This window comes from Hydra viridissima, unplaced genomic scaffold, assembly GCF_058129835.1.
Source record: "Hydra viridissima isolate aposymbiotic clone 2 unplaced genomic scaffold, HvirCarnegie_v1 scaffold_9, whole genome shotgun sequence".
Taxonomy (NCBI): domain Eukaryota; kingdom Metazoa; phylum Cnidaria; class Hydrozoa; order Anthoathecata; family Hydridae; genus Hydra; species Hydra viridissima.
In genome coordinates, this window is record NW_028324308.1 from 6754207 (window position 1) to 6770216 (window position 16010).

Below are 16010 nucleotides of genomic sequence, written 5' to 3' on the forward strand. Positions count from 1 at the left end.
ATTATTTTTTAACTGAGCAATCTTAGGACACCATCAAAAATTTGATAGACACAACAAGGACAAAAAATTAAACATTTGTTGTGTCCATTACAACATACAGAAATGTCTATGTCTGTGTTGTAAGTCTATCCATAGACTAGTCTGGTTACTAATTCCGAATAGAATTGATATTGAAGCATTCGTCAGAAATTCAATAGATATGTCTAAAGAATCCACTGAAATGGCAATCGACATTTACATAGAAGCCTTAGCACTTGTGGTGGAAAAATTTGAATCTTATTTATAATTTCAGATGAATTTAACTTCTTGTTCTATTTTATTTTGTATTAGCTGCTTGTTAATGTGTACAGAATAGTTTCTACTGAATAGAATCCTTTGTATCTATACTCTCGAGTCCAGAATACAAGTGGGGTGGGAATAAACGGCACAGTGGAAATGGGGGGGGGGGGTTGTTTATTAAGGACTCGAGAGTACTATATTTTTTTACTTCCATGTAATTCGTTTTGAGCCTATATTCAAATCAAGCAATATATTCATTTGCTACTAAATGGAAATTATCCATAATAGGGTTACTTTTTAAATTTTTGCATTCGTTCTAGACGGTCTCTTAATATTTTTAGAGGGTAAACCAGAGACTTGGAAAAAAAAAGTTTAGCGTTTCTCTCAAATATTATATATTACTTGGTAAGACTTCATATATGAACATGTAAAAATATCATCAAACATATTGCAAAATCATATTGTTCCAAAAAAGTTATTAGTAAATGCCATGTCATAAACATCAAAAAGGTCGTTATTAGCTGGAAGCTTGCATAACAGCGAGCCACGCGGCAAAACTAAACAATTAGAGCAAGTATGTGCAGTTGGTATATACATATATGCTTCATGTGTCTTCTGATCCTATAAATGAACAAAAATAAAAATATTATTATAACTTGCAACACTTAAGAATGTCTAGTTTTATTATTTTTATTTAAAAAAACAATTTTTTATGAAAATAACCTTCAAATATTTTTTGAAAAATTACATCATAAATCCAAGCATGGAGTTTTTTTACACACATTTTTGCATATTTATTAAAAAAATTTCAAGATCTTGCAAATTATTCTTGTTTATGTTTTTAGCTTATTATAGAAATCACACTAATTAAAGTAAACTGGGGTGGTTTTGTCCCACTTTGCACCTAAATTATCCTAGGTACAATAGCTGGTGGCCAATTAAAAATTGGCCACAATTGGTCTACAATTAAATTGGATACAATTAAAAAAAAGCTCACTGTACCTATGGCCAATTTTTTTCAAACCCCTCTATATGGCGGAACTTTTTTATTTAAGTCAATATACTTATATCAATAGAAAGTAATTGGTATATACATTTGATCATATCAGTTTTACAATTTTTAGACAAGTGCGGAGCATTAAACTTTGACGTTGAAAATACGTGGCCCTAGGTACACGAACTTCCCCTACACTTTAAAAATTCCAGGGCTTTTCCAGGATTTTTGAGAAAAAAAAAGAAAAATCCCAGGACTTTCTAGGATACTAGTCCCGGACATTGCAGGACTGTGGGAACACTATTATGGTAGAGAATATAAACATTTAAAAAATATATATATATTGTGAAACAAAGTCATGCAGAAACATGCAGGGCCAAAGTTGCCCTTTTTTACGTTTTTTAATTTTGCAAGTTTTGTATTATGAAGAAATCTAAAAACCATAAACTATGAAGAACCATCCAAACCACTTCATAGTGACACTTAAAAACCATTATAGAAAAGTTAAAGCAACATTTTTACAATTAAATGCCCTTCCTGATGTTAACATGAATCAGGTTGTACTAGATTACATATTACCAGTAGCTGGATAACATGACTTGATAGACTATAAAAATAATATTTTAATAATATACATCTTTCAAATTATAATTTAGTTTCCGATAACAAACTAAATTTGAATGAAATAAATTATTCCGATATTTATTTTGAGTATGAGCAAAATCTTTCAGTTAAATACTACTATTTTATTAAATATAATAGATCTTTTACTTTTTCATCAGCTTCAATAGTAGGAATAAATTCAACAGACGGTTGCAATGCGAACCCAAGTAGAGGCTCTTCTGAAGCTCCAGTGACGAAAGAAAGAATATTTGCCAATGAAACACACTCTCTTCTACCACTGGCAACCTAAATAATATATTATATGTAATATCTAAAACATCACAGTGATCACTGTTTTACATTTAAAAAAAACTTACCTCTCTGTCATATTTCACAAACATAGAATAAATCTCTTTTTCTTTAACTAAAGCTGTCGACCCTTCTGATGAAAATTTTGGCTTCAATAATTTTAAAAGCATTTTTGCTGTGAATTGTACTTTTGAAGGTCTTAATAATTCAAGTAATTGTGGAAACTCTTTGAAAAACCTTATCAAATTAAACTTGTTTAAACCTTTTTGTATATTAGATATACAAATATCTGCTGTATTTTCGGTGATCTTAATAATGATGCTGTCTGGTAAATATGTTGGTAGCTGCCCTCCTTGAAAGAGTGCAATACCAATTAACAAACCTACAAAGTAATATTCCTCAGCAAAGAGTTCTCTCAAACCACTATCAAATAATCTCTCTTTAATCATTCTATTGCATTCTCGTATCCACTCTCTCCTTGGACCACCATAATCCTTAGCTAGTTCTCCCATAAAGTCAACTTCAAATGTAATTAAAAAATTTTCAACAGATTCTAATTCAGCAAATGTTGACATTAAAATATTTTGTCGATCGATACAAATAAAGTTTGTCTCAGAATCTTTATCCATGTTTTCATCAATGTTTTCTATATCTTGAACTCTGCCCTTGATCATTGTTTTTTGAAGAAACCTTAAAATTTCTATTGGATCCTGAAGATTATTTTCTTGAATTTCCTTAATTTTTTGGTTTTCAAAATCAATTTCAATATATATATTTTTATCAACTGAACCTTTTGCTACAAATGAAGCTGATGTAAGTTCTTTTATTTCCTGTATATCAACTTCATTAACATCTTCTTGATCTGTTAGTTGTGAACTTTTTGATACAAATGAAGCTGATGGAATTTCAATAACTTCCGTTGGAATGATCATTTGATGATCATTGCATCGTTCTTTTAGCTGTAAATATAAAAGCCCTTATCCAGCTAGTTTTTTTACAACATCATATGAGTAATCAATATTTGAGCATTTATTTAATTTTGATATTTTTTTTCGTGATACTTTAACAAAATCGAATTCATCTGAACCCAGCAAAGGAAATTTTTCATGCAACGACTCCTTTATTTTCTCTCTTATTATTTGTTCACTATCGAATTCATTGATAATCAAAATTCCATTTGCAATTACAGAATCCCATTTTAGGAATTGTTCTTCATCATTTTCTGTAGATGAAATTAGTGAAAATTCTAATGTTTTTGTCATTTTCTTTGATTTATTTTGATTGCCTATGTGGTTGCCTATATTGCTACTGTATGGTGCTGACGACCTTAATCTATCGTTTCTATTAAGGCGCCTAAAAATACCCGATGAACCACTTTCATTGAGCATTCCTCTAGCTCTTTGTAATGTGGAGGTTATTGTGAGTTCCGATTGTGGCCTGCTGATATTTGTGCTTTGATTTGTGCGAAGAAGAATAGAAGCTTCCTCTAACAAAGATGCAACTTTGCTATAACTATTCATATCGGTATAAGTATAACTGCTTTTTATAACTACACGCTTTTTCTAATAATATTATTAAAGTATTTTTAAATGTTGACAATGTTTTGTTCAACCAAAAGCCGATTGGCCGCGTTCTCCCCAGGAATATTGAATATATATTTGAAAAAGATTGAATATATTTGAAAAAGATTGAATATATATTTAGAAAATATTGCATATATTTTTCAATTTGAATATTGCTACAATCCGGCAGGCATAATTCACAGTATGTTATTGCTAATTATCAACGTTTACGTTTTTTTACTTTAGTCTGATGAATGCGAAAATCTCAAGGGACATTCTTAATTTAACAGTGTATCATGGCCTACTTTATTTATACGGCCGGATATTTTGCATTTTGAAAAAAAAAATAGAAGGCCAGTTTTCAAAATCGTTATGTTTCGAAAACTTAAGACTTTTTGAATATTTGCAAATGTATTTTACTTTCTAAGTTTAAAAAGTCGACAAAAGTGGTTTATATTCATAAATTTAGATACTAAGCGAATATTCTATAAGAAATAAATAAAAAGATATCAAAACAAGCCTTTATTTAAAACTTAGAATTTAAGTAAACAGACACAATTTAAAAAACAAGAATATTTATATAAAATATTTAAATCTTTTTCTTTTTTCATCAAAATAAAAAGTAATTGTATTATATATAATTTATTGAGTTTTTTCAAATTTTCTCTTTTTAAAAGATTTTACATGATCAACAGCAACTTCGCTGGTAGAGATAATTCTTTTATTATTAAGGAAAATGTTGATAACAATTCTTCCAGCAAGTTTTATCCCAGTTTTCTCATGCATAGGACAAGAAAAAGTCTGAAAAGAGTCACAAAAGTGATTTAACAAATATTCTAAAGCTTGTCTTGCATGTAAATTAAGTTTCTTTATTTTGTTATAAGAGTAGTCAATCATAGCAAACGATGTGCAAACATAATCCAAAAGTGATGGTGAAGGAATAGTGAGACCACCCCTAGAAATAATTGTTAAATAAGTATGATCAGGATTGCTTTCATAAATATTAGCACAACATAAAAATTCTTGGCAACATGTACCAAAGCGTTTTTTTAGTTTCTTTGCTATATATCCAGCAATATGAGCACCTACTTCTCTACTCTCTGGTGCTAGATTCATGATTTCTGGAGTACACTGAGTTGTATTGATATCAAGAAGAAAGTTTTTCAAATCTGTTAAATTATTTTCTGACTCAAGTGGTACTTTCAAACTATCATCAAAGTTAATACTTTCTTTAACTATACTTTTGATTTTTAATATTTTTTCAGAAATAGAGACATCTTTTAAACCAATCAAAAATCTTCCACCACTCATTTGTCTATATTGTCCAAATCTCCTTTCTAATGGGTCAATTTGAAACCTCCCAGTTAAAACAAAGTTATATCCGTCATTAAGTAAGTCCTCAATCAATGAGGCATGACAATTAAGTGTTCTTATCAATGCTGCAGCTGTTTGAGCACTTAAAGTAAACTTCTCACAGTTTGGTACCTTTTGCAATTGCCAAGCTTCAATCCAGTGTGCCATTTCCCTAAGAAATTCAGGTTTTTTATCTCCAGAAACAACTGCATTACCTAAAATATTACACGTTGAATACTGACTTTTTGAATTTGATAAAACCCACCACTTGTAAAACAATGTCAAAAAATCTGCACTACTTTTAAGATCAGGGAAATATGAGTGAATTGCTGCAGAAGTAGTTTCATCAAAAATTGCAAGTGCTAAAGAAACGTTTTGTTTAAAATTGCCTGGATGTAATACTTTCATTGTTATTTTTGGTGCTTTACGCAAACCAGCATCAAGAGCGAGGTCTTTTTCATAAATATTGTGGAAGGTGTTCCATTTTATTTCTCCACCACATACAATTATAGGATCTTTAAATCCATCAAACTTAAAATCTGGAAATAAAAATCTTTTACAATTCAACAAATTATTTCTGATATTTTTAATAAGATGTACAACATCAAAACAAAGGTAAATCTTTTTTAGATTGTAAATAAAAAACAAATCTTCAGCTTGTTGAAACATTAGAGGAATGGTTGTCACACACAATAACTCTAACATTAAATTCACATTCAGTTAGAATACGAAGACATTCAAAAATTTCTTCTTTCAACCATTCAGCATTGATTGTTTTTTTAGGTGATGATTTAATCACATATGGAATGTTTTGTTTCAGGCCAACTATCATAAAACAAACTATTCCATTATACAATTCTCCAGACTCATCACTACTAATCATCTCTCCACCAAAATACTCTTCACATTTTTGCAAGTACATTTCATCAAAAATCAAGCAAATGTCTTGAGATATCTTCCCTTCTAATTTTAAATGTTTTGCACAACTTAGAGCATCAATATTTCCACTAGTTATTTTTTTAAGTAAAGATATTGATGGTAAAGGCAATTCTTCACGCAAAAGTTGGTATGACTGTGTAGAAGTATATCGTAACATCAGTGAATACTTTATAATATTGACTGAAAAAATAGGTTTCTTCATATACTTAATTTGCTGTAATTCAGTCAATATAGATGAAAATTGTTCAGCTTGTGGTTTAATGTAGGTAGGAAAATTATAAAGCATGCTTTTACGAGATAAACAACAATCTCTTCCATGACGAAACCACTGAGGTAATGGTAGGGGTGAACCTTTGTAAAATAATTTAACATGCATCTCATTGTTTATGCAAATGCACTCTGTAACTTCAGGAATAGATAAAGTACTATGACTCAATTTATAAAAAATTACATGATCATCATACTTCAAGAATGAAAAACCATCTGGAGCAAGACTTTCAGTAATATCATCAAAGTTTATAATCAAATCACTCAATAAAAACTGTCCATATTGATCTGGCTGAAATATTCTTTTAGTTGGTGATTTTCTTAACGAATTAGAAGATTTTATAAGTTGTGATGGACTTTCTTCAGGCAAATTTGTACAATCAAAAATAGTTGGAATAGGCTTTAGTTTTTTTATTAATCGAAAACGTTGATTCGTATTACCTTTCTTATAATATTTTTTTTCAAAATGTTTGATGCATATTACGGAAGTATTTGTAGGTGTCCAATCTTTTCTATTTACAAATTTAATCCAATTTTTTTTCAACTCTTCATTTTTTGGAAACGAAAATACTACTGTAGATACTTCACCATCATAATTTGAACGACAATTCACAATACAACATTTGTTAACCATATTCTTTGAAACTCCAGTTGCTCCTTTAAAAGCGCCTTATGAAAAAACTGGCCTTCTATTTTTTTTTTCAAAATGCAAAATATCCGGCCGTATAAATAAAGTAGGCCATGAGTGTATTTAGTACGAAATCAATGATGAGTTGGTATTTTCAGATTTTTTCGAGGAATTAAAAATAATGATATAACGCGAGTAATATATACATTTCAATTATGGCATTTTAAGATTAAAAAAACTATTTTTATTTTACTTCGGCATCTGGCGCCCCATCGACATCTGCCGCCCGGGACAAACTGTCCCTTTGCCCCCCCCCCTCCTCTCGGCGACCCTTGTTGATTAGTGCATGTTTTTCTCTTTTAAGTTAAAAGAGAAGAACATGCACTAATCAACAAGGTCCAGAACCCAAAATATACGTTAATTAAAACAATCGCTCCTTATTTTTTTAAAGCTTTAATCCAACCTTTTCCCCATTTTTTTTGGTAAATGAAAAATTAAGGAGAAAAAAAAGGAAAGAGACCAAAGACATCTCTAAGCCACCCTTGTTAATTCGTTCATTAACACTTTTTATTAGCTGGTTACATTTTATCATTGAATCGATTTTAAGAATTAAATAAACTACTGTTAACTTTATTTTTCTTGTTTCTATAGAAACTGCTAAGTACTCTGCCTGTTTGTTAAACTTAACCAAAGCAAATTTAAAATGTTCTGTGACGTCACCGATGGAGCAACGCACCGTTAAACGTTTAAGTGTCATCGTATTTTTTTGAGTCCGATAGCTTACAATTTTTTAACATCAATTAATATGTAAGCTGTATAAAGGTTCACATATTTTAACTACTACCTAAATATTGCTTACGGCTATTTTTTTTTTTATGTCTTTTTTCACTGTTAATTTTTATATTTTCACAAAAAATATAAATAGTAATCACTAATTCCAATTTCGTCGGTTTGTTGTAAAAAGATTTCTCTAATAAAAAAATCAAAACTTTTTGGTTAACATCGTTAAGCTAACATATTTTTAAACCAACATTTAATCTATTATTTTTTCTAACCACTAAAAATAGTGATAATGTAAGTCGACCAACAAGTATGCTTTTAAGCTTCAATTTAATTCATGTGATTTTTACCTACTCCAAATTTTAACTTTAACCGACAGCTTTAACTAATGCACCTATGAATTATCCAATTATCATTAATAGTAAGTCTATAGTTAGATAGTTACATCTTGTCGCTTGGAAAGAGTAGATCCAAAAAAAAAAAAAAAAACGCAACAAAATGTGATCATTGGTATAGATCTTAGTTTAATAAGAGAAAAGTTATCGGTAATCTAAATTATGTAGTTTCTACGATTTTAGAAATTACGAAAGAAGGTCTTAATACTGGTGACTCGTTTTTTTTGGAAATTTCTGAAATTTAAACCAAGCGCGATATTTGGACCACCTTTTAGATTATTTCAATTCGCAATATGGAAGGTTAAGAAAATGTTCAAAATACAACCTATAGAATAATTTTTTATGTAAATTTTAAAAATGTTTATAATAACTAATAATAGTAATAAACTCCTAAATTTTACTGGTTAAAGAATCATTTAAGTAGTATTTGCTAATACATTTTCACGCACTTGCAAATACTCAAACTATATTCGGCAATTTGCCTAAAACTAAACATAGTCATAAGAAATAGATAGTCTGGTCACTTGGGCCGTAATATCTGGATTTTTCTTATAATCATACGAAACACTTGAAATTTGTCGGGCGGCCAGGAACTGAGTGCACAAAAAATGGAAACGCAGAAAGAACTCTATGGTGAATTTGATAAAGAAGCATTATTTTTTTCTTTGGAGAATGATATTCTTTTTGAAGACGAAAATTTTGTTAAAGATTTAGATGCTTTGGTGTTGGAGTTATCTAGTGAACAAGTTGATTGCACATTTTCTTGCACAATTTGTTCTAAGAAGTGCATATCTCAAAGAGGACTTACAAGGCATACAAATTCAAAGCATCAAAGTATTCCTTTAGATTTAACGATACAAAGTCCTAAACCACCTATTCTTCTTGATGAATTTAAAAATCTGCTTGATAAAAGTATTACTACCTTAATCAACGATGAATGCTATCCTGATTTGTATAGAGATGAGTTAAGGATTAATCATGCAATAATTTTAGATACTTCACAACAAACTCTATCTCTATTAGAGACAGTAATAGCTGGTTTTAAAGCTGATGGTGATGCTGAAAGATTTTATCCTAAATTTTACAAAACTGTTAATCAAGGAATTTTATTTAGCAATCTGACTAAAAAATCGACTAAACTTCTTGGCTATGAACTATGCAATCATGTTTTAGCATTTCTTACAAACTCACTTTACAATACTTCTTTTTTAAATTTAAATGGTTTATCACCTGTTGAATTTTCTGATAGAGACAAAGAAATTATCTTTTATCTAAGTGGTTATGTATTTAGCACATTTTATTGCAGAATTCGCAGTTCTCGATTATGGCAGCAAAAGTTAAGCACAGACTGCCTTTCACTTCTTAATGCTGGTAAAACAGAACAATTATTTGAGAGTCCAGAAACATGCACTGAAGCTTATGATAAATTTGTGAATGCTAAAAATCGTGGTGGTTTGTGGAAAGTGTCTCCTCCAGTTTTAGAAATTTTTACAAAAGTTGAGTTTCTCTTTCGCCATCAAAGTAAAAGTTTTGTAAAAAAAATTGATTCAGAGTTAATTGTAGCTGAAACCTTAAAAAACAGTGGAGTTTTGGCTAACATATCTGAACTTCGTGGTCTTTGCACAAATCGAGTTTCCAAAGAACTGTCTTTAAACTTATTTTATCATCTGATTACACTTTATGTCAGAGTAAGATCTTTTTCGTATGCAAAAGAAAAACTAAGTATCCACAAAATCAAAGAGAATCAAACAAAGTCAAAATCCCTCCGCTCAAAAATGAAAAAAACATCAATTGGATTATAGAAGTTTAGTAGAATATTACACTTAAAAACGGTTATTTTCATAGCCACAAATCTCATGAAAGCATGCTTGGCATAGTAACTTTAGCAACTATTTGTCATTAAAAAGATTAGTTTTTAAAATTTTTGTTATTTGTTTATAGAAATAAAAGCTAGGTAAGAGACCCTCCCTTATCTAAAAGAAAACAAAGAATAGTTAAAAATGAAGTCCAAAATTAACTATGCACACTAGTTTTATATTTATAATAAACAACTAATAACTCATAGATCAAAAACAACTCAAAGATCAATTCTACCCCTAATATATATATATATATATATATATATATATATATATATATATATATATATATATATATATATATATATATATATATATATATATATATGCATACATCAACTAATCTTAACTTAGATCTGCCTGTGAAATCACTAGTTTTTTTGGGGGAAGTGGATACCTGTGGAGGTTTTATAAAAAGAATAATAGGTGCCTGTTTATATTGTAACAAAAGTAAATGTAAGGAAATGTCTACAAAATTAACTGAAATTTAGTTTATTACAAATATAAAAAAAATTCTAATGTAACTAATCAATATTTTATGCCATTTAACATTTTTAATAAGATTTGTGGCTATGAAAATAGCCGTTTTTATGTATGTTCTTTTTCTTTGTTTTCAGCAGTACAAGGAGACATAAGGGAAATTTTTATTGAATCACAAGGAGACATAAGGGAAATTTTTAGTACAAGGAGACATAAGGGAAATTTTTATTAAGTCAACTTTTCATATTAATACATTTTTCAGAGTTGGTCCATTTTCTGCGTGGTATACGTGTTGTACTCTCCCTTGATATTTTGTTTGATTCATTGACATTTTGACAGTTACCTGCAATTGGGTGAAATATAAGTTGATTTCGAATGGTATTATCATTGAAACCAAAATCAAACAAGGAAGGATTATCTTTTCTTCTACCAATTGACCGTTGTTGTCCAAAGTAATTTTCTAAAGGATCCTGACAAAACCTTTCAGTTAATACATAACTTACATTGTTGTTAATTAAAAATTTGACAAGTTCAATAACAGAATTAACTGTGATTTTTAAACCTTCATGAGTTTGCCAAGTAATAAACATATTACTTCTCTCACTTTTTGAAAAATTTCCAGATCTTGATTCAATAGAAAAAAGCCAATCAGAAAGATACTTTAAAAATGTTTCTCTAAGCCATGTAAATCGAACATCATTTGTGTCAGAAAATGGTTTCAAAAAAGAGTTGCATTTTAATATACAATCATTTGTATTCCGAACATTTAAGCAATCAAAAAAATCATTAAAATATTTGCAAAATTGTGCTGTCCCAGCTGTATCTGATGGTGCATAGATTTTTAATGCAGTACTACATGAATCACTTAAAACTTGTGCAGCTAAACGAACATTCATAGCTGAAAATGGAGTTATTTTAATGTGCTCAACAGTTAGCTTTGGACATGCATGTAGTTGACATTTTAAATCTTCATAAAATAAATCAGAAATATGGGACCATAAAATATGTTGACCCTGATTCCACATATAACGATTGCTTTTACCAGCTCCAGAATGGTAAAGGTTGTTCCTTGCTGTTTTAATTAAATGAGGAACATCAGAAATAAAATATATAAATCTTTTATCATCATCATCAGCAAATAGATTATCAGTGCGGTAAGTCACATCAACATTACCATTAATATCTTCTTCTTCAGTCAGATTAAAATGCATTTTAAAAAATTTTCTATTCGATGATGCTCCATCACAAGTAACAGCAACTACTTTTAAACCAACAGAGATTTCTAAAATTCCTACAGCTTTCCAAAATAGAGAAAATAATTGCACTGATGTAATATTTGTAGTAGCAAAATTTGCAAAACTGTATTTAAAAGGATTTACAATACTTCTAATTAAAAAAACTAAAACATGAGAAGCAAGCTTATCAGCTTGTTGTAACGTTGCAAAATTAACACTAGGATCACCCAAATCAACATAACCAATTAATTCTCCAGAATGTTTGTCCCAAACAAGATTTTCTTGAATTTTCATTTCATCAAGAACTAGGACTATAAATTTCTCTTGAACTGAAAAATTAATGACTTTATCTTTTAATTCTTCTATTATGTTTTTATTGAATCCCAACTTGGGCTTTACATAGTTTTTATAGTCACGCAATCGCCTACGACTTGGTAAAATTAAAAAACCAGAATGAGTTTTCTCATTTAACCTTATTGCTTCATAAGCAGCTGGTGATTTTGCAGCTAATCCCAAACAGTAACGTATTATTGCTGGATGATAAAGAATCCCTTGCTTTGAGCATTTTAAATATTTTTGCTGCTCCTCCCAAAACAGGTTCATAAATGGAGAAATCTGACTTTTATCAGCTTCTGCCATTATTTGAACTAAATCACTTTCAATATTTTTACTAATAGCTAGTGATGAATTTTCAATCTCTTGCTTCATCAAAGCTAATTCTTTTTTTAATTCTTTATTTTCTAGACGAACACTCTGTAATGTAAGCTTCAGACGATCTGGAGATGTAAATGTAATTGGTGCATTTAATTTAGCAGGGATACTAGAAGTAGCTAATCTTTTTTTCAAACATTTAATTTCACTTTTTTCAATACTTTTACATTGTGAACAGCATAACATCCACTCAATCAGCATAATACATGACTGAGATCGAAAATACTCTGTCTGGTTTAAGGGAAACTCACTCCTAGATGAAAATAAATCAAATTTTTTTGAAATACAATGTTTAATATAAAGATTTGATTTTAATGCAAAGACATCAGTTATTCCAGAACAAAGGTTAAAAGAAGTAACAATAGATAAAAGATTAGATGCTGAAATATGTCGCATAGATCTTCTGTATTTTGTATATATTAAATGATCATCTGGAATGAGCCAAGAATATACACGAATGGTGAAAGCAAGACTATCATCAACATATATTTCATATCGAGGACATGTGTGGATTGTATCATAAAGTTTAAACTCTGCCACAACAGGACTCACACTCATGGTCCAGTCACTAATTTTTAACTTGCTAATACGATTTAAGAACTCTTCAAATGATTTATATATAGGCTTAAAGGCAGTAATATTATTTGAAGTCGTTAAAGCATCTTTTTTAGCAATGATGGCAGAGGCAGATTTTCTTTGTATAGGAATTGATGGTGTGAAAGATTTTTTTGGTAAGCACAGAGTCGGCAATGATCCAGGTTTTAATGTCTTTTTTTTATCATTATAAAGTATCATTTCTGGAAGATAATGCTTTTCACAAATAAACAGACGCTTATTTTCTATTTGAGTCTTCAAACTTAAATCTTCATAACGATCTTTGAGAATAATGGCAATCAGACTTTCCCTCCAAGACGTATTAAAACTGTCGTTAGAAGCAGGAACTTTAAATATTGAGACTCCCTTATGCCTCCTAGAAGTACTGCATCCATAAATAGAACAATTAGCACCAGGCATTCAAAATATTGGATGAAAAAGATGTAATTTAAACAAGCAGTTCGTAGATAAACAATCGATGAAAACAAATTTTGTGCACTCTGAAGCGGACTGGACACGAAAAAAATGCGAACAAAGAGTTGATCAAAGGAATACCGCAAGTGGCCAGACTATCTATTTCTTATGACTATGAACTAAAGTAGTCTGAAGTCGAGCAGGATTACAATCCGAACACGTTTCATGAAAGTACATTATATAAACAATGTATGTGTGTGCGTGTCCATGGGTGTGTGTGTTTTTTTATCATCTAAAATTTAAACAACACACCTTCAAATCACGAAAAATAAAAAGGATTTACTTTCATGATTTATAGGTTTATTTAAAAAAAATTGGCAGGCCTAGAATAGGAGGAGGAGGGGGGGGGGGGGGGGTTTCTTCTATGTATGATTCCATCGCCTGAAGTGTAAAAAAGAATTAATTTTTTTGTTTAGTTTTAACAGGTTATTATCCAAAACCAAAAAAAATGCTGTTGTTTTTAAAAAAAATTTATAAGTTCAGTTTATTTTTACATAACATAAACTATGTCTCAAAGAATGCTCATAATCATGCATACATTATCAGTAATATATGTTCATAATCATGAACATTTTTTTGTTTTTTGAGCATGTCATCAGTAATATAGCTAACCATAAGAAGGTCCATATAGCTATTATAGTAGTATAGCTAGCTGTCAATACAAAGATATACTGTACCTTTTTTTAAATGTCTATTTAAATGTGTGTACATGAGTGTGTGTATGTGTGCTAGTATTCTATTTGTGAGATAAAATTACATTTTTCTTTCTTTTTTTTTATATATAGTTTTTAAAATGGCTTCTTTTCCACCTTTGAGACAAACAATAATATACTTGTTCCGCAATGACTTGCGTTTGCATGATAATGAATGTTTAAACTTTGCTTGTCAAGCTGGCTCACTTGTTCTACCACTTTATTGTTTTGATCCTGACCATTATGGAACTACACATCATTTTGGATTTCCTAAAACTGGTGTACACAGAGCAAAATTAATACTTGATGCTGTGAATGGGTTACAAAGCAGTTTAAAAAACAAAGGGAGTAATCTTTTTATTTGTAAACAAAGACCAAAAGATGCCATTGAGACAATAATTAAAGAGTGTGAAAAAACAGCTCCTGTTACATCAGTTGTTTTTCAGAAAGAAATCACAAAAGAAGAATTGGATGTAGAAGAATCTATTTATAAAATTTGTAATTCAAAAGGAATCAAAGTGATGTCTTTTTGGGGGTCCACTCTATATCATATAGAAGATATTCCATATAATGTAAAGCAAATTCCAAACACTTACACTTCCTTTAGAAAAGAAGTTGAGAAATGTTCTGTTAGAAATCTTAATCCAATACCTGGTGAAATAAATACATTCCCTTTCTTTGGAAACTTCCTTTTAGGAGATGTTCCTTCATTAAAAGAACTTGGTTTTGATAAAAATGAATATGAGACTGATACTAGAACAGTATTCCCATTTAATGGAAGTGAAGCTGATGCTACTAATCGTTTGACTGATTATTTGTGGGGTAGTAATGCTATATGCACATATAAAGAAACAAGAAATGGTTTATTAGGGAAAAACTATTCAACCAAGTTTAGTCCTTGGTTGGCTATAGGAAGCTTATCACCGAGAATGGTTTTTCATAAAATAAAGGAATACGAAAAACTCAAAAATATACAACCAGATCAATCTACATACTGGGTCATATTTGAACTTATTTGGAGAGACTATTTTAAATTTATTTGCTTAAAACATGGAAACAGGGTATTTTTTGAGGGTGGTATAAAAGGAAGTAGAGGGCCTTGGATTTGGAAGCAGGATATGAGTCTATTTATGAAATGGGCTAATGGTGAAACTGGTGTTCCATTTATTGATGCCAATATGAAGGAACTTTTACTAACTGGTTGGATGTCTAATCGGGGGAGACAAAATGTTGCCAGTTTTCTTGTTAAAGATCTTAACCTGGATTGGAGAATGGGTGCAGAGTGGTTTGAATCACTGCTACTTGATTCAGATGTGTGCTCAAACTATGGAAACTGGAATTATTTAGCAGGTATTGGAAATGATCCTCGTGAGAGTAGGAAATTTAATATAATCAAACAGGCTGCAGATTATGATGAAGATGGTGATTATGTTAGAACTTGGGTGCCTGTATTAAAAAAATTAGCAAATATCCATACCCCTTGGAGATTATCTGCTTCTGAATTAAAAACTGCTGGGATTGAACTAGGTGTTGATTACCCAAATCCATTAGTTATAGCACCTGAGTGGGCTAAACATGCATTAAAAATGCATTCTAAAAATCCTTTTCATGAAAATAGAGGAAAGCAAAAAGGTCAGAAACGCTGCATTGATTTTTATTTTAAAAGTGGAAATGCAACTCACTGAACATTTTATTCTACAAAAGTTATTTTGCTCATTCCCTGATTTTTTGTTTTGTTTTGTTTTGCTTTTGTTCATTTTGTTGTTTTGTTTAAATGAATTAAATTTTTTCTTTACCAACTAAAAAACCTTTGATTTCCTATTTCAAACTAAAGTAGCATAATATTTTGTTGTTTA

The 16010-nt window shown here is 30.0% G+C and overlaps 4 protein-coding genes across 4 annotated transcripts; 2 read left to right on the forward strand and 2 right to left on the reverse strand.

Moving 5' to 3' along the window:
• Nucleotides 1-657: 657 nt before the first annotated feature.
• LOC149883785 (uncharacterized) lies at nt 658-3791 on the reverse strand. Its single transcript, XM_090098861.1, has 3 exons — nt 2254-3791; nt 2045-2182; nt 658-900 (listed from the first exon to the last, which is right to left on the reverse strand). Exons 1-3 carry the CDS (start codon nt 3115-3117, stop codon nt 736-738), a joined length of 1167 nt encoding a protein of 388 aa, XP_089954987.1. The 5' UTR covers nt 3118-3791; the 3' UTR covers nt 658-735.
• Nucleotides 3792-4343: 552 nt separating this feature from the next.
• On the reverse strand, nt 4344-7003 carry LOC149883786 (uncharacterized). Its single transcript, XM_090099230.1, has one exon. It carries the CDS (start codon nt 5803-5805, stop codon nt 4390-4392), a length of 1416 nt encoding a protein of 471 aa, XP_089955356.1. The 5' UTR covers nt 5806-7003; the 3' UTR covers nt 4344-4389.
• A 1620-nt stretch (nt 7004-8623) lies between these two features.
• Nucleotides 8624-10216, forward strand: LOC149883787 (uncharacterized). The gene has a single exon (XM_090098090.1). It carries the CDS (start codon nt 8718-8720, stop codon nt 9909-9911), a length of 1194 nt encoding a protein of 397 aa, XP_089954216.1. The 5' UTR covers nt 8624-8717; the 3' UTR covers nt 9912-10216.
• Nucleotides 10217-13594: 3378 nt separating this feature from the next.
• Nucleotides 13595-15897, forward strand: LOC145185765 (cryptochrome DASH-like). Its single transcript, XM_080061774.2, has one exon. The coding sequence runs from the start codon at nt 14256-14258 to the stop codon at nt 15837-15839; it is 1584 nt and encodes a 527-aa protein (XP_079917900.2). The 5' UTR covers nt 13595-14255; the 3' UTR covers nt 15840-15897.
• The last annotated feature ends 113 nt before the right edge of the window (nt 15898-16010 follow it).